Source organism: Ambystoma mexicanum, chromosome 8, assembly GCF_040938575.1.
Source record: "Ambystoma mexicanum isolate Mex_15411 chromosome 8, UKY_AmexF1_1, whole genome shotgun sequence".
NCBI lineage: Eukaryota > Metazoa > Chordata > Amphibia > Caudata > Ambystomatidae > Ambystoma > Ambystoma mexicanum.
The window spans coordinates 456,374,598-456,393,927 of NC_090929.1; the positions used below are offsets into that span (position 1 = coordinate 456,374,598).

General features: G+C 51.0%; 1 protein-coding gene across 4 annotated transcripts in view; it reads right to left on the reverse strand.

Moving 5' to 3' along the window:
- Positions 1-19,330, reverse strand: part of NOC2L (NOC2 like nucleolar associated transcriptional repressor) — a 516,885-nt gene that overhangs the window by 355,956 nt on the left and 141,599 nt on the right. For all 4 annotated transcript variants that reach the window (XM_069610057.1, XM_069610058.1, XM_069610060.1 and 1 more), the window contains exons 6-9: positions 15,671-15,761; positions 15,307-15,385; positions 14,088-14,198; positions 2,924-3,037 (exon numbers count right to left, since the gene is read on the reverse strand). In XM_069610057.1, coding sequence (XP_069466158.1) covers positions 2,924-3,037; positions 14,088-14,198; positions 15,307-15,385; positions 15,671-15,761 — 395 coding nt within the window. The remainder of the gene's footprint in view (positions 1-2,923; positions 3,038-14,087; positions 14,199-15,306; positions 15,386-15,670; positions 15,762-19,330) is intronic.

The following is a 19,330-nucleotide window of genomic DNA, read 5'->3' on the forward strand; positions in this document are numbered from 1 at the left end:
GTATGTGGGGTGGCAAAATAAGTCCATCACAGTGTCCGTGGCAAGTAAGCCATCAACTTCTTGATAGCAAAATTGTGCTGGAAGATCCAGGTCTTCGGATATTTCCAAAGCTGAAGGAGGTTTTGGGATCAGTTTCTATCAGGAACAAAAGAAAGAATTAAGTGAATGCAAACAAATGTTTGTTCCGTTACAGAATTTACAACACCAGCGCGGGTGGGCTGTGAATGGGGGTGGTCAGCAGTTGCAAGCGGAACCAAACTACCAAGGGAAAGCGGTAGTGGTTGGGAAGATGGTGCCCCCCTACCCACGGGGCAAGCCGAATGTGCTTGTAGAGAGCAACACTTCATGTCACGGTTGTAAACAGGAGTGGCATTAGAAAATCAAGTGACTGAATCCATCACAGTTCCATGCTACCAGTGCTTTTACATCCTACACCCCTCCTTTTTCAAATGTGAGCGCAAAACACTTAGTTTTATTTGCTTATATAGCGAGCCAAAACCAGGTGTGTCTGGGCGCATTACTTTAGTACATAGTTGCATAACTTTCACCTACAAATCAAACAAAAGCACAAGGAAAAACGGCATCGTGCATACCTGCGATGAGGAAGGTCACTTTATAGAATAATAAATTAATGGGGAAAAATGGGTTGAGTGTCACAGATGGCCTCAAACTCTTGAAGAAGGGTTTGTAATAGGATATTGGACATGGGACATGGGGTTCTCCAAGGGCCGTCTCTCTCACCCTAGCATACCGTGGGCTTTTTCCTCCCTAGCCTAGGTGCCCCTGAACTCCAGGAGGTCAAAATTTCAAGTTGGAAGCTACTAGCCAGTGTGTTAGGTCAGAAAAAGGACATTGAAAAAACCTAGTTGAAACATGTCCTTAACAGGACATTTTTCAAAAAGGTTTTTTTTAATAAAAAGGTGTAAACATAACTATGGCTAAGGGGGTATCCCCCACCTAAAGTAGTGACTAAGCTGCTTGGCAGTTGCCTTTTCCAATGTCCAAAAAGAATCGGTCCACCATCCAAAATAGAACACTATCTGACCCGATCGCTACACTCCGACTCCCGTCTCCTGCTTGCTGCTTCCAGCGCTTGTCTTCTCAATACATGTGCTTTTTCAATAGCTCTTGGTAAATAGTTCAAATATCAGTTCATTTAATTCTTCCCTCGCATTGCTGCCTGCATTCTTCACTTTCGAGGTGGTTTTGCTTGGTTCAGCTCGATTATGGTGTACAGCTCTTCGTGCTCTTTCCATTTTGAATGTAGGTCCTAACTTGCTGGGTTGACTGGCATGGCTTTCTGTTGCGTCCTCGCTTTCCATTGCGACTATCCCTTGTGAGTGCTGACGTCAGGCACCGACTCCCAATAACTGTAGCCCTACGGGAGAGAGATTGTGCACAACAGGTATGGAAGTGATCGACAGTGGTACTCTACATTTACGGCTCAGGAACAAGTAGAAGGGACAGCGACTGTCCCACCCCAACTTCCACACCCTGCCTCTGGGCCAAGCCTGGCTCATGATAAACACCCTTGAAGGCTGCCTGCCACTGGTTAATAGGGGTCCCAATTCCCTCTTGAGAGGGGTTGGCCCTTGACCCAGTCACACTTGTTTCGTAGATACTGGAGGAAATTGCTCAGCAATTAAATGTGTGGATTTTCAAAAGTACACAGTTTGCATCCGACATGCTGCACAACGGCCACGGTGGCTCTGGCTTCACACACGGCACGCAGCTAAAGTGGTTGCGTTTGGGAAACATGCCCTGAATTACAGCGCTTCCCCATTGAAGAGGCCAGTCACAGGGAGAAAGGGCGCGAGATGGTTGAGGTGGGGAGGGGAAGGGGCTACCGATCTGGCGGCAAAGGCCGCAGAGACAGCCTCAAATCCCCAGGCAAAGTGCCCAAGAGCAAGATGGGGGTGCTAGGACGGGCTTCACCTGGTAAACACCCAGCTCTGGCTTCATGCACGACATGGAGCTAAAAGTCAAGCTTTTAAGCCACAAAGCTTGCAGTTTCTGGCATACTTCTTGTAACGTGAAGCAGTTTTCAACCGTGAGATAACATGTTATTTGTAATTCTCCCTTCACCCAAAAAAAATATTCTCAGCTGAACCACTCATGGTAGTGTGTACTAAAGGGGCCGGAGAATAGCTCAGGGGCGCCGCGTTTGTCTGTGAAGCAAGAAAACGCATAGCATCACAGGTTCGAATCCATTATACTAGAACAATGATAAAGCAAAGATGTTAAATTGATCGCCACTAGCAGAGCTACCAGTCCAAAAATATTCGCTAGATTACATGACGTGCAATAGCAAGGAAAAACACATGAAAGCTCTCATGTTGGGGAAGTCCTCCTTCGAATTGAAGGCTCGTTTACTGCCGTCTGGTCCTCTACCTCAAAGCATTTTCCGGAAGTGACCAGCTCTCTGGTCCTTAGCAAACTGTCAAAGAAATCTGAAAGGCAGCCTCCCACCTGGAGTAAAAAAAAAATTAATAAGCACACTGTACGCAGTAGTACAAACTATCAAAATGCGAGCGACTGCACGTAGTAAATCGCTTTTTAAAGCAATACCACATGCTGCCAATAGGTGGCAGCATATGCACGCATACGAATCAATTAAAGCTGTTGTAAAACTTTATTTGTATGGTCACGAGGAAATGGGACAAGTCCCCACACGGTACAAATACAGCACTGTGACGAGTTCAAAATCATCCAGTCAGGGATGTACTAATCAGTCAGGTGAGAAGGCCACGCGCAAGGTTCGTGAAGCACCCCACACAATTCGTTCACTAGGCAGGATTCCGGCTAGACAGCAGGAAGGTGGGCATGGCCACTGCTGCCAGTAGCAATAGGATGACGTGGCCCAGATTCACACCCCGCAAGCGAAGCCGGTAGTGCCACCCCTGCTCTGCCCCATTTCCCTTACCTTTAACACGGGGTTCAGGTACAGCTGTGGCTTCTGTCGGCAGATCTTGTTCAGGATCAGAAAGGCCAGGACCCGGACCGTTTCCTCTCCGGTGCTCCAAAGTGTGATGGATTGCTAAACAGTGTGTAAAATAATGCAAGAGTTCAATCAACAGGAATCAAAGAGACAAGTAGAACAACTTCAAAACACACCCTCCTGAGCCACCTACCCAAAATACCAAGACATTAATAGGTGAAGGGACAACCTTGGTTTAAACCGAAAACAGATTTCATATCTCTAAAAAACAGAATTTGGGCAAAAACCCAAAAAATTGAATGGGGCACCCAAAAAGCACCCTTTACCATGGTCCAAGCTCGGCAACAATTGACCTCTCATTGCCCCCCCCCCCCCCCCCGCCACCCAACTCATCCACAACGCTTGCGGTTCGTGCCACGTCACACAAAACCACGTCAAGCTCCCCAGCCCCCATTTCTTCCATTCACACTGCTACAGCCCTCCCTCATCTAGAACTCTTGCTCAGCTCCATCCGAACACCCTCTACGGTATTTTCCAGAACGACGCCCCCTCGGCCTTCACTTGCACACTGCCACGCAGCCACCCTCTGGCGGCGCCACCACCAATTCTTCGAAACTCACTTCACCCTTCCTTCAAATCGCCCACCCCATTTCCAGGGATCAGTTCATACCTTTAATGAATTTTCTGACCATCAAGCAAAGATGGGCAGGTCTTGCTTCCCATGAGCAAGGGCTAGGATTCCTTGGCCATTGTAGGAACTTGCTTGCGTAACAAGCAATGCCTCTACACGAATGACGGGAGGGTAGCGTAAAAACAATGTGACGAGAAAGTCCAAGAAAAGGCTACTCGTCTGTCTGTTGCACTTTTCAACACAATATGTACCAGTGGTCTACCTTCGAACCAGAGTATGAACGCTAAGTTCTGAAAACCCAATCGTGGCAGAACATCTCAGCAACAGAATGGTTTCTTAGAAAAGCCGAGACAGCGGAATTTCTGCCGCAGAGATTTACAAAGAAGGGGACACTTGGCCTTGCTGTGAGATACCCCGAAGCAGGAAACCATTAATCTAGAAAACTATGGGTGCAGCACACCATCATAGCTGACCGGAGGGCTTCAGCATTCAAGTCTACGTCTACAGAAAGGCGCCAAAGGTGCATTATATACAGGCCCTGCAGAGCGGGCACGGGATTGCCGGAGCATAAAATTCCTCCCGTTTATAACCGCTGTAATAATAGCCAAGTTATGGCAGTCAACGTATCACATGCCGAGCCCCCACATGGCCATGGTGGGCGTCAGCCACCTGGGGCCAGACCAGACAGACCCATTGAAAAGGGCCCGACCAGCCTGAGCGCTGCTGCCCGGCCGAAGAGCTGCCCAGTCCGGCCGTCAGTGGGGGTGGCGTCTCTGGATGGGCAACCCCGACCATGCCCCTTGACAGCCCACCTTGGGGCAAGTCAGAGCAGACCCAATGTAGAAGGTCCTCCCGGGCCATGTCTGCGAGGCTGCCCGGGAGGTGAGTGGAGGAGTAAGTCCTGCCCCCCCTCCACCCCCGTGAAGAAAAGCCCTTGGCTGCCAGAGCACGCCAGGTGACGAGATAAGACCCAGGCTGCTCCAGAGCAGTCCGGGTGAAGATTATGCGGCCTGCCCCCTGCATCCTTCCAACGCGAAGGCAGACGGGATTGGGCCACAAAGTAGGCCTTTGTGCCACAGGCGCGGAGGTGAAAACGGCGCATCTCCTTGGCAATATAGACACCACCTGGATTTAAAATGGTGCTGCATGGAAGTGACGTGGGCAGCCCCCCCACAGAATAGAACAAACTGGCTGTGGGTGTGGCGACGAGTGTGGGTGGCACTTCCAGGCTATCGTGGCCACCCAGGTATTATGGGGAGTGGCAGGTGGTCATGGAGGTGATGTCATGTGCCCCCCACCTAGGCCTTGGGGGCTGCCAAGAAGATCCAGTGTGCGCAAAGCAGCAACAGTGATGTTGGTCGTGCCCCCACTCACGCAAGAGGGTGCTCCAGAACACTTAAGGCATGGTGCATACGCAGTATGTTCGGGTGGTCCCATCTGGTGAACAGGCCACCCTCAAGAGAAAAGCTGAGGGGCTCAAGCCCACATTGCATCAGGGATAGACTCTCCCCAAGTCTCCACTACAGAGACAAGCCCAAGAAGGTACTAGACAGCTAACTGCAGCAGTCACACGTGTGCAAAGGAGATGGGAGGCCGTAGGAGGGGTAAGAAGCCCCTGCCATGAGGGAGCAGAAGTAGGTGGCAGCCTGTATGAGGCCGCCTAGGGGGCTGGTCCACCCACGGAGGCCATCTTCAAGCCTCACGCACCAGTGGATGGTACCAGGCAGGGGGTCTATTGCATCAGTCCCCACACTATGGGCCTCCCTGTAACTCCACTAAGGAAGGGTTGGCCGATGGTGCCATTTCTTCATAAGGAAGGAGCTCACGGCAGGGAAACTTTAGAAAGATAATTACAAATAGGTTAATAATGTTTAATAACAGGTTGTGTTTTTTTAAAAAAAAATAAGAGTCGTCCCTGCTGGGATCTCTATACAATCCACCTTGGTGTCTTGTGTCCAATTGACCAAGGTAAGAACTTTGTGTCTATCCCATCTCCTGTCAACAGCAATTTAATTTTACAGGTGCAGCGCCCCTCCCTATCCAGCTGGCCAGGTGGGGTAAGGGTGGTGTTTCCCATGGGGACTGTTCCCTGGCCTGAGGCAAGGATTGCGCCTTCCCTGGCGCAGGTTGGGACCAGAAATCAGGGACAACAGATGCAATGGAACTGAAGCCCCCTTCCAAGAGAGGAGCTTGATCTTGGACCTGTGCCACTGGCTCTAAAGACACATCTCCAAGTTTAAGGAGTGGCCAACAATTCACCACCCAACTAGGGATCTCCGATCTGCTGCCTGGAAGCCAGACCTTCAGTAGCCAGACAAAGAACGGTTATAGCAGGCAGTGTGAAGAAAGCTGGATCATATGGGTTTCTGTGGGCACGGATAGTGGAAAGATTGTCGGTCAATGAGGAATGTTTCATCTCTGAATGTATCGGATGGCGAAAGTAAAGTAACGGGAGCGATTCCTTTTTGGGTTTAGCAAATGCACAGCCTTATTCCATAGAACATCAAAGTGTCCAGGAGGGTGGCATTCACTTATTTCTCTTTCAGTAGTGCAAGAGTTTCCAGAAGCTAGCAGAGTACATTATAGAGGAGCATGCGTGCGCGTGGGATGGGGATAAAGAGAGGGACCTAGTAGATTTCTGGGTAATGTAGAGTCAGGCAGCAAAAGGAACACGTTACTTACCTGTAACTGTTGTTCTCCAGCATGGGTCTGGCATGGATTCACATGCTCATGAATATTCCCCGTCGTCTGGCTGGGAATCCTCGGTATAGAAAAAAAATCAGTTTCGTTTCTGATCTGTCTTTCTTAGTAGTAACCAATCACTGGTCTCTGGGTCATCCTGCCCCCAGCCAATGACTGCCCGCTCCCTAAGCCCCGCCTCCGGCAGCATCCTCAGATTTGGTAGCACGTAAAGTGGCAGTATGACCAAGTGAAGAGCCGCAGAGGGGTAGGCGGGAGGGTTCGCATGTGAATCCATGCCAGACCCATGCTGGAGAACAACAGTTACATGTAAGTAACTTGTTCCTTCGCCAGCATGGGGTCTGGCATGGATTCACATGCTCATGAATAAGAGAATACATAGCAGTACACACATGCACAACCACGGGAGGTGGCAACAGGCTCAACATTAAGCAATACAACAACTCAACATTAAGCAACTCTTACCTCCTCAGCAGGCTCACCTTAGGCAAACAGGTTGCGCAGCACTGCTTGGCCGACCCTGGACTCCTCCCTGGAGTCCCGATCGACACAGTAGAATCTTGTGAAGGTGTGCGTCGACCTCCACGTCGCAGCCCTGCAGATGTCCAGCAGGGGCACACCAGACACGAACGCCGTGGTAGCAGCGATCGCTCTGGTCGAATGAGCTCTCGGACGGCCGGGCAGCTGTCGGTTTGCCAACCGGTGACAGTGCATGATGCAGCCGGAGAGCCATTTGGAAATGGAAGTCTTCGAGAGAGCCTTCCCTTGATTCACAGTCCCAGTTCACAAACAGCTGTGACGTCTTCCGAAAACTCTTTGTGTGGTCCACGTAGAAGTTCAGCGCTCTAGCTACATCCAGCGAGTGCAAAGTCCTCTCGGCCAGCGACGAAGGCGACGGGAAGAAAAACTGGCAACACCAAGGGCTCGTTGAGGTGGAAGTCCGACGGCACCTTGGGCATAAAGGATGGGTGTGTCCTCAGCACCACCCTCGTGTCATGAAAAGTCAAGTATGGAGGCTTGCAAGATAGGGCCTGGATCTCTCCCACTCGTTGTGCAGAGGTGATGGCCACGAGGAAAGCAGTCTTCCATGACAGGAACTTCAAAGGCGCCGAATGCATAGGCTCGAATGGGGCCCCCATGAGCTTGGTCAGCACCACATTAAGCTCCCATGCCGGGGCAGGAGCCTTCACCGGCGGGAATGATGGGAATAGTCCCTTCATGAATTCTTTCACCAGGCGATGAGACCACAAGGACGCCCGTCCCGTCGTCCTGGTATATCGGGAGATTGCAGCCAGATGTATTTTGATGGAGGCGTGAGCCAGTCCAGCTTTGGCCAGCGACAGTAGGTACGGCAGTACTTGAGGGGCCGTAATCCGCAGAGGGTTAATCTTCTGTGCACGGCACCAGACAGAGAACTTCTTCCATTTATGTCCGTAGCACTTGAGAGTTGAGGACGCCCTGGCCTTTGTAAGAACCTCTCTGCAGTCGGCCGGGATGTCGTACCCTCCAAACTCTAGTGCTGCAGGAGCCAGGCCTGCAAGTTCAGCGACTCCGGGTTGTGGTGAAGAATGGCGCCTCCTTCTCTGGAGAGAAGGTCTGCGTCCGTCGGCAGCTTGACTGGTGGGGACGTTGACAAGTCCAGAAGGTCCGGGAACCAGATCTGTCTCGGCCACGCCGGTGCAACGAGGATCATCCTGCACGGGACCTCTTGAGCTGGTTGATGAGCCGGAGCGGCAGCGGAGGGAACGCATAAAAAAAATAGGCCGTCCCAGGGGAACGAGAAAGCATCGCCCATGCTCCTCAGCTGGGGGAACCTGCTGGCGAACCTCCGGCACTTGGAATTCATCGCCGTCGCGAAGAGATCGATTTGGGGTTCGCCCCATCGTCGGAAGAGTCGATCCACTTGATCCTGGCGTAGTTCCCACTCGTGGCACGAGCGCAGCTCCCTGCTGAGTGAGTCGGCAATCGTGTTTTTTATTCCTGCCAGATGAAGAGGCACCAGAAAAATCCCTTGGGCGAAGGCCCAATGCCACAGATCTTGGGCTTCCTTGGATAGGGCCGGGGACCTGGTTCCGCCCTGCTTCCGGATGTAGAACATTGTGGTGGTGTTGTCGGTGAAGATCCTCACCACCTTGCCCTTGAGGGACGGAAGAAAAGACCTGAGGGCCCAGCACACCGCACGGAGCTCCAGGATGTTGATGCGGAGAGACTTCTCCTCCGGGAGCCAAAGGCCTCTCGCGTGAAGATCTCTGGAGTGTGCTCCCAACCTTCCAGGGAGGCATCAGTCGTCACCGTCACCTGGTGAGCTGGGGTCTGAAAGTCCGTGCCCGCCAACAGATGGGAGCAGGTACCCCACCACCGGATCACCTGACGGAACGTCTCGTTGAGGGATCCTGTCCTCAAAGCTGCCCGTCGACTGGATCCAGCGGGTGTCGAGGAACTCCTTTAAGGGTCTCATCCGAAGCCTGCAAAGCCGCACCAGATAAATGCAGGAGGACATAATCCCGAGGAGGGACTTGATAGATCTTACCCTGGCCATGTCCGTGGCCAGCAGACGCTGCACCTTGCCCAGAATGGTCCTGGTCCTTTCCTCCGAAGGCGAGGCCAGCCGCGCCACTGTGTCGAGCTTGGCTCCCAGAAACAGGGCGACTTGCAACAGAACCAGGTGGGATTTGGGAAAGTTGATGGAGAATCCCAGGTCTGTGAGCAGCTGGACGGTCTTCGCAGTGTGCTCCACGGCGAACTCTCCTTGCCCGGATGAGCCAGTCGTCCAGGTAGGGGTAGACGTGGATCCCCTGTAGGCACAGCCGCGCCACCACCAGTGCAAGGCACTTGGTGAACACCCTGGGTGCCGACTTCAATCCGAACAGGAGGGCGTTGAACTGGTAGTGCCGCCCTTGGACCACGAACCTGAGGAACTTTCGGTGTCTTTTTAGAATGGGGATGTGGAAGTAGGCCTCCTCCAAGTCCAACGACGACAGGAAATCACCCTCCTCCAGCTGTCCCAGCACATGCTGGAGGGTGACCATACGGAACTTCTGTGCCTTGATGTACTTGTTCAGTCGTTGTAGGTCCAGGATGGGGCGCCATCCTTCCAGTCTTCTTTTTTACAAGGAAGTACCTTGAGTAAACTCTGGAGCCCCGAAGCCTCTTGGGACGAGCTCGATGGCACCCTTCTTGAGCATCGCCCTTACTTCCAACAGTAGTTGAGGGACGTGATTTTCCTTCCTGGCCAGGGGTGGAACGCGACGGCGCTTCTTCTGAAACTTGAGGGCGTGCCCTTGGGCCAGGGCGTCCAGCACCCTACGGTCGGTGGAGATGGACTCCGACACGCTGACAAATCTCGCCAGCCGGCCTCCCACCGGGGTGCTTCGGCGGGGGCCCGACCCCACGGTCGGTTCAATCTTGTTTGGAGGCCGCCTTGCCTCCTTGACGACGGGCACCACCTGACTTGCCGCGTCCCCTGTAGGCTTCCTGGGACGAAGATCTTGCCGCTTGGCGGTAAGTGGAGGAGCCACTGCCGGATCCTTTGGAGGCACCTTGTCTGCCTCCGCAGCTCCGAAAGGACGGCCGTCGTTGGAGCACTCCCAGTGCCCGGGCAGTCTCTGTGCCTGTCTTGATGGTCTGAAGGGACTCATCAACCGCCTTCCCAAACAGGTTGTTCCCGTCGAAGGGCATGTCCAAAACCTTGGTTTGTACGTCCTGGCGGAAATCCGTGGCCTTGAGCCATCCTCGTCGTCTCAACCAAACGCCGTTGCCCAACTGACGGAAACCAGTGTCGGCGATGTCCGTTGCCACCGTGATGGCGTGGTCCGAAGCAATCTCCCCCTCCTGTAGGATTTCAAGGGCCTCGGCCCTTTTGGCGTCCGGAAGGAAGTCTAACAGAGGGGCGATTCTGAACCACAAATCCCTGTCGTAGCGGGCTACGATAGCCAGGGCGTTGGCCGCCTTAACAGTCGTCGCTGTGGATGAGATGATCCGTCGTCCCATCGTGTCCAACTTCCTGCCCTCGCCGTCCGGTGGGGAAGTTGATGTCAAGGCCGATGCCCCCCCCAGCTTTATTCTTTGCCGCCGCGACGACCGAATCCGGGGTAGGTTGTGCCCGAAGGCACAAGGGGGCAGCGTTGGGGACCCGGTACTTCTCGTACCGGTCCCTCTTTGCCGGCGCCGTGGCAGGGTTCTTGAGGAGGGCGAGCCCCTCATCCCAGATGTCATCAAGAAGCGGTACGGCGAGGACCGTCTTCCTTTTAGCCTCGCTCCGTTGGTAAAGGAACCCTTCTTTTCTTCTGGGCAGAGCTGAAAAAGCTCGGATGGCATGAAAGGATCCAATCTCGTCGGGCGGGGACGCCCGAGCAGGGGGCGACTGGGGACACGTCCCATCGTTGCCTCGGTCGTCATCTGTACCTGTCGTAGCCGTGTCCGTGCCTGTATCATCCCCGTGGGTAGTAGACCGGGGGGGAAGGCAGAGCAGGCCACAGAGGTGGGAGAGGTGGCATAGGATGCGTCCTCCTCCTCTTATGCGGTGGACTCCGAGGGTCCTGGCTCCGGTTCCCCCGTCGGGTCTGGCTCAGGTACCTCCGTCGGGGGAAGGGGCAACCTTGTCCTTATCTCCGAGCATAAGGACTGAATCGCTGACAAAATGGCCGCCGAGGTGTCCTGCGGCAACGACGGGCGCGAGGGCTCTTGAGGAGCCTTGTCGGCGACACCGTCGCTCTCGTCGTCGCCCTCGTCGGGATCCCTCCCGATGGGCTGGGCCTCTTCCACGACTTCGATGAGCTCTTCTTCAGAGGTCGTGTCCGTATCCATGATGGCCACCAGCCCCTCCCCCACCTTTTCCAACGAGGACTTCGTGGGGGTCTTCTCAATGGGCCTGAAAGACGACTCCCTCCGCGGTGGCAGTGGGACTCTGGGTCCCGAGGGCGCCTCCACTGGTCTAGCCTCCACAGGCTGAGCCAGGGCCGCGGCGACATCCTCAATCGAGGTCTTAGCAGGATGAATTAAGGCCATCGTCACCTTCTGGACGCCTGGGGCCTTCACCTTGGAAGGAGGGTCCGAGCCTCGCTCCCCCTCTGCCGGAATCTTCGAGATCGACCGGGGCCTCTCCAGAAGCTTCGCCGGGTTCTCGGACTTCCTCTTACCCGAGCCAGAGCGTTGGCTCGTGGTTGATGGCGCCGGGGAGGATCCGCCCTGCCTGGCAGCCAAGAAGCCCGACCGTTCGGCATTCCCGGTGCCCGCGGACTCGCAGTGCTTAGCCTTTTGTTGGGCCCCCGTCGCCCGGGCGCCCTCACAGGACTTAGAAGACTGCTCAGACTTCTTTTTCTTCTCGCCTGACGCGCTCTTCCCTTCCAGCCAGTTGGTGAGACGGAGGTGGCGATCCTTCATGGTCCGCTCCGACATGTTCCCACAAAACGCACAGTCCTTCTCCTTGTGCGTCTTGTCCTCATGGAGACAGTAGAGGCATAATGAATGCTCGTCCTCCTTGAAAACATTCTGAAGCTGGCATCCAGGGCAGGTCCTGAACAGCTTCCCGGGCGTCGAGCTTCCTTTCTCCTGGGCCATGTCCGGGGTAGGCGTCGGAACTTCTGGAATCTTCCAAAAGCGTAACTCGACGAAATCTTCACCCTTGAGGGGCGTAGAAAACTCTGAAACGGATCCCCGTTGATCGGATGTAGAAACGGTGGAGCTTGAGACTCTATTTAACCGAAAAATGAGAAAAATCTCCTGAAAAAGCGCGAAAACGCAGCAAAAGCTCGAGAGCTACAGCACGAGGACTCCCAACACTTGAACGTGCAGTAAAAATCTGAGGATGGCTGCCGGAGACCCGGCTTAGGGAGAGGGCAGTCATTGGCTGGGAGCAGTATGACCCAGAGACCAGTGATTGGTTACTACTAAGAAAGACAGATCAGAAACGAAACTGATACTGATACTGATTTTTTTCTATACCGAGGATTCCCGGCCTCATGAGCATGTGAATAAATCCCAGACACCATGCTGGAGAACCACATGCATATTACCTACACAGAGTAACAAAAAAGCAGTACTGATGGCAGGAACGCAAGGCCAAGCTGGTAAATTAACAAGTAAAGTATGTATAAATTGAAGAACATAAGTATTAATCAATACACAGACAAAAATACCAGCCCAAAGGCGAAGGCTTATAAAGTTACTGTGATTCAAAGGTAAGCTAGCAAGGTCTCATTGAAGAAGAGCCATGTATAGGTCACTGAGTTGCTACCAAAAGGATGCCACCACCATGAAAAGCAGACTTTGCTTAAGAAGGGAGAGTGCAATCATTATACAGAAAAGGCCATCGGCACCTTTGAAACCCCGTGACCTTGCGCACCAGAAAAATGCAGGTGGGAAACAATGGGAGCCAGTGTGGGTCTATGGGGTGCCCTGTGATCAAAGGCTGCTGCCTGGATCCAATGTCCAGAGACTCGGCTTCTAGTGTAGAGAAGTCGCTGCAGAATCGCCCAACTGGAAGAAGGCATCACACTAAAATGACAGTACACTCGTCCATGTGCAGGTTTCGGGGTACACAGGAAAGGCACCCAGGATAGCCAGCATTTTCACATGTTCCCAGCCCACCCTCAGAATGCAGAACCGTTGCAAAAAAACGTCAGCGCGTGTCAGTATTAAAAATTTAAAAAGAACATTTACATTTTGTCTGGAGAATGGCTTGGCTCACAAGGCTAGTAACAAAAGGCAAAAATATGAAGATGCCCATGGAGAATGTGCACAACTTACAGCTTTCAAAGTTTGCCAGTATGCCCATCTTTCTACCCTCAACCACATCTCACTCACAACCAGCTCCAAACCTCTGCGAATGGCCCTGGTAACCCCTCCCACTGCTGCTATAGCAACTGCTCTCTGCAGGATCTTGCCACCAGCTAGATGCCGTTTGTGGCACCTTTTCCGGGCTGCTTGAGCTGCCCCTTTCCCATCCCTCTCCAAAAGGACTTCACTGAAAATATTTAAAACATTACTCATGACTTATCTTTAAAGGAATGACCCAAAAAATCATGCACAGGTCCCTCCACCCCAACCGGCTCTGCTATTCCACTCCGTGTATTGAAGGGCAGAAGGAAACGCTGGGATAGGTGGCAAGACAAGTCAGATGAAGTTAAATTCTCAAAAATGAGCTCCTGCAACAGAAGCAATTTGTGAACAAAAATATATATTGAATGCATTCCTTCCGAGACAAGCAGAGAGGCAGCAAAAAGGACATGGAGGGTGATAAAACATGAGCACATGTACCCGGGGTCCCGATACAGACATATGAACAGAGATGGTTAATGGCAGCAGGAGGGCAGTTCCCTTTTTACACAACGTCAGATATAGGATGAATTTCTGAATTGCCAACTAACTTCACAGCATGCAGGCACAAGTGGAACGGGTGGCATACAGAGGATAGGTAATCCGGACAGCAGGATGCAGCATGTGAGTTTGAGCAATGGAAGCCTACATAGAAAGTATATACTCTGGTGCTTAAAGCAAAACACATTTTGCACTGGGCTGGCAGTCTTCTGGGGAATACTGTATTTCATGAGCATGAACGTTCAAGTAAAGGGAATAGTAATTGAGAGGCAGTTCTAGGAATACTACCTCTATTAGCATGCAGGTATGATGGCAGCTCACAAGTGATGTGGAATAGGGAATAGCCACATGGTTCTACCACCATCCGATCCAGCAGCACGGGAGCGGAGGAGTTGGGTTTTCAGATGATATATATGTTTTGCAGGGCGCAGGTCTAATAAGAGGGGGCTGTGTACAGTCAGATCCTTGGTGTCAGTAGCATCACCCCCCTGCAATCATTACCTTCAGCAGCATGCGGGTTTGCTTCGGGAAGCACAGGTAATAAGGGACTGTGGAGTTCACATGCTGGAGAACAGCTGCTCCAACAGAAGATTCTGTGATGCAGGAGAGGAGCTGCAAGAGGGTGAAAGGAAGCATTAGGGCCATTAATACTACACCTGCAGGTCACCAAACCCCCCAGCAGACCTGCTTTTCCAGACCAGCCTTGAGCCAGTGAGGGCAAACATGCAAGTCTACCTGCGTATTCGCTTTAAATGGTCGTCAGCTGCAAGTAAACTATACATCGAGAGGTTGAAAAAGGAGCCCCAATGTGCAGGATTTGTTGGTGGTCTCATGCATGTTTATAGCATACAAACAATGCGGACAGCAGTCCTACTCAGGAGAGACCAAGCAAATCATTTTGGTCGCATCAATGGAGTGCTTATTTCCCATCATTGGAGATTCCAGACTAGATGCTATCCGCCATCCTCTACCCATGTCCTTACATAGTACAGTTGCAGAGATGGAATAGTGCACAACCAACTGCTTGCTCGTCACCGCACTGTCCACACATCCCTTACTTGCTTTCACTATCTCCATCTGGCTGTCAGACGTCACCTCCTTCCAACTCCTGGATTTCTCTGCCAATCTCAGCCTCCTCTCAATCTTCCCTCTCCCAAACTGCCCTTTTTCTCGCTTCACTTTGAAACAGCATTAAAGTGGCAAAAGTGAATTAATGAAATGTACATAACATTCCTTAAAGAGGCATTCTTCAAAACGATCCTTCTCCCCAGCTTAGGCTTAGTACTTACGTTGTCAGAGGACAGACTAAATTGCAATACAAGAAACCTACATACGCTAACCCCTGGATGTGCAGCCGACCTCATCTGACCATCAGGCAATCAAAGACTATGATGAAGAATTGGGCTCAATGCCATCCCCATGGAACACAAAAAAGAATGATCATGAAACGTTCTGGGAACAGTGCAAAAAATGATGCCCGCAGACTCAGTAGTTAAAGGGTGTAGATGTGTAAATGTTGTTCCACAACAGACACCACCAGAGCAGTACTCCCACACAGTTAGGTGCGAGAGCGGTGGCTTCATCAGTCGTGCAGCAGTGCTGCTCCGTGCAGCAGCAGCGTTGCACATTACAGTGGTGGTGTTAGCTGTCTATCTGTAGTGATTTCCTAAATGCAAGTCTTGCGTGGTGCAATTTGTCCAAGGGGAGTGTGCTCCGTCACCTGAACCACAGCACTCAGATACATCTTGACATGCAGTCTCAGGCGCCCCCACAGCGGGCTCGTCGCCGGAACCACCAACCTATAAGGGAATGCACGGTACAGTGAGGCTATGCAACAGACAGGTATTTTAAAACCTAATCCACTGTAAAGTCTACTTTTGTTCTCATATTGTAAATGTATTCAGGGTTTCTAAAATATGCATACGGCCAAGAGTCAAATTCTAGCCTTATTCTACAGAGGAGGCTAAATCCTAGTAGATTGAATATAAACCGTATGTAGAAATATTAAATGATGGCAATAAAGCGATATGGGCAACTGGGCAATGGAGTGTTACGCTATGCATCGCAAGGACAATCACACTCACTTCGCTTTCCCCTTAGACTCTTTTAGCTGCAACTTCTTCTCTAGAAGCACGAAGAGGTCCCGTATGCAAAATGACACAAGAGCATTGAACACTGAAAAGCAAACAAACATTATAGTGAAAGGGTGCTCCTACAGGGTGCAATATTGCCTAGACTCAGTTTCAGCGAAGCCCATTTTTGACGTTTGAAGTCCATAAAAAGTCAAAAGATAATAGCCAGGAAGTAAAAGACTTCCACAGATTGCACCAGGTTTAAAGCAGGGCGCCCCCTCATGAATTCTTCAAAGTACTGAGTCATGGCGATGATGGTATTTTCTTCTCCTTGACAGTATCCTAGAGTCCCTCCTTCCACTCTGTGCCTGGACTTCCCCACAATTGACTACAATTATTTTGTCAAGGAATACATTTCTCTCCCAAAATGTTAAGATTGGACATATTTTGACGTCCAAAAACTTTGCAAGACTGCTACATTTTTAGGCTTAGAAATGTAGTACTTTCTCTCAAAAAGTGAACTGAAGCACTACTGGCTGAGACTGGACTGCCCAAGGCAGAATAGATCAATGGCTGGAGAGTCATTTCAGCAGCACTGTACTGAAGAATAGGCAATATGTTGCAGAAACAAGACAAATCTGTTATTTATAGAATTATTCTCAAAATAATTTACATTCAATATTTGTTCATACAATTACTAATACCAAAATCAATTTGGTATTCATTTTTAAAATTGACCTTGGAAGGAAGAAAGGAGTCAGCCATACAGTGATTCGAAAACCTTTGAGCTGCAGGTCTCAAACAAATCTCAGCAGTGAGTGCTCAACTCGCAGCCATTTTCCGGCCATGACTATCGAGCAGGGCCAGGAAAGAATTGAATCTAAGCAGCACAGAGGTGCAGAATAGCATTATGGGATATTACATCCCAATGAAGGAGACCATTTGAAAAAAAAGCAGCCCAGGTGACGAGGATAAACCCATACCCGCATTAAAAAAATAAATTTTAAAAAAGTGTTTTAAAAAGAACTGTACCATGGCAGTGCGGTATAAAGAGTGGTGTAGAAAAAGCTTTTATCTGAGGTCAGAATATGCATGATGGAACCAGCGAGAGCCGAGCCGGCCTTAACGGAGGCAGCTCCCAGGACAGTAAAACAAATTTGGCGGACCACATTTCGCCCCCCTCCGATCCCCATCCCCACACCGCTCACGCGGAATAGCAGGGAGTTAATCACTGGAATAGGGCACCGATGCTAAGGCATCAGCACCCATTCTAATGAAAACCACCCCGCTCCAGAGCGGGGAGGCAATAATCTCAATGTGTGCTGATGCGAAAGCATCAGCGCCCTATTGTTATTAAATGCACCTCTCCCCCATGCTGGAAGTCCCGGTGCCAGCACAAGAGCGGGGGAAATATTTAATTTCAATAGGGCGCCTGCTGCATCTTCTCCCACCTCGTCAGCTCGGGGGAGACCTTGAAAGACTCGTTCAAGCTGGCGTGGGGCTAATAGCTCCCCAGGTGGTCGCCCGAGCAGCCCTGCCCCAAGACTGGCCCTGAGTGAGAGGCTTTGGGCCCTTAAAAAATACCACCACAGGCGTGGAATAGAAGAGAAGGAGTTGCTATTGGAGATGTTGGAAAGTCGAATGACCAGAAAAAAGCATAGCGTCTTCAAGTGGCAACATGTCGGCTTGGAGGAGAAGGAAAGCTACCCAGTGCATCTAGTGTGCATCTGTGGGGTCAGTGGTGCTGCCAAATGATGCTGCTAAAGAGAAGACGCCAGGAAAGCACCAGGAATTTGCTGACAAGAGTATGGGGCCCATAAGGGGTCTGGACAGGGCTTTAAGTGGGGTAAGAAATCGAGGGGGCAGGGGCGTTGCTAGGGGGGGCTAAGGGGGCTATAGCCCCTGATCTTTTGGTTGTAGCCCCGGATAGAATCTCAGGAGCTACAGCCAAAAGACTAGCTAGCCCCCAGTCCCAACAGTTCCGACAGCAGCTTAGCCCCGGGTCTTTTCCAGACCTAGCAACTCCCCTGCGAGGGGGCATGGCTTGTGGGGTGGGAGTAGTCTGAAAAACGTACACAAACCATATTAAGATACGAAAAGATGGCTTGCATACTACACAAACCATAGTAAGGTAACCACACAAATATATAGCATTTATATATTTGTGTGCGTACCTTACGGTTCGTATACTTTCCAAGCCATCTTTGTTAAACATTTATATGTTTATAAAAAATGGCTTGAAAAGTGCACAATTCAGCTTTTATAAAGCTTTCCCGACGGACAAAGCCCGAGGCGTCTTTGTCGGTTGGCAAAGCTTTATAAAAGATGGCTTGAATTGTGTACTTTTCAAGCCATCTTTTATAAACCTCGAACTATTTCAAGGAATCCCCCGTTCGCTGAGGGTTAAAGATGCCTCGGCGACCTGGGGAAACAAAGGCACAGTAACTTCCTCTGGTGACCACTCGCGTGAGGGGTCACCAGAGGAAGCTACAGTGACTGACAGAAGCGCCAGCCAGCCAAAGCATCGCTGTGGCTGGCTGACACTGCTGTCAGCTTGCCTGACCTAATGGCGGGCGCATCTAATGCATCACGCCAATGTTTCAGTGGGACCAGGGGGGAGTTTGGAGGAGGGGGTGGGGGGGTGAGGGGTGCGGATGGGGACTTTGTGGGGTGGCCCCGGCAGGGCCCTGATTCAACCCCACTTTTGTGAGACTAATACATAGTCCAAACCCAAGGACTCTTCAAGAGACCCTCCCGCCCATTTGGACTTCCACTCCTTCCTCAATGCATACATGCCTAGCTCTACTCCACCCTTCTTCTTTTACTTTAATTCTTCTTTCCCAATTGCGATCATGTAACTAAATTGCAGGTTCGGGTTTTAAGTGAGTTTTCCCTACTTTTTTCTATTTATTAATTTATTCATCCGGCCCTTCATTTTGTTCTATTGGACATGATTGCACTTTTGTTATATTGCGGGTTATGTTAGATTACATTAGAGGTCATGTTTTGTTGCGTCTTTTCACATTGTCACATTAAGTGCTTTCAAAGAGTTAAAAGGCGACATGCAGCACCCCACAAAACACGGAAATAATTAATTGTACACGTAAGCAACACTCAGTTCATGAAACATTTTGCAACGCTTAAAGTAGACCTACAATTGTGGCTCATAAGCAAACGACTCCTGTTGGACCCCCCACAATAGGAAAACGGAACTGCAGTCCAGGTTGAGGAGGGTAGACAAGGCTGAGTTATGCAGATTGACACATGGAGGAGCCCGGCATCAGCACAAGGGGGAATCTGGCCTCCCACACAATTCTAGCAATTCCGTGCAGGCCCAAAGAACTGCAGGAAAGCGTGTGCATGGTTTAAACACACACAAGCTCCCAATCGCACCTTAGCGTTGGGTGAAGGCTTAAAATCCTGACCACCCCTGAGCCACAGACAAAAAAGACATTATTAGAACATTAAACACAAAGTGGGAAAGATGGTCACTGCGTAGAGGACAGAAGGTGGCCCATCTCTCCGCACCTACCTAACCCGCTTGTCACACATCCAGCTTCACCTTTCACTCAGTCTATTTAACACAACCTGGATAGAGAGATCAAAGTATAAATGTTTTACTATATATGTGCACGTATTTGGTAGCCTACTCCAAAGTACGGCACCATACTT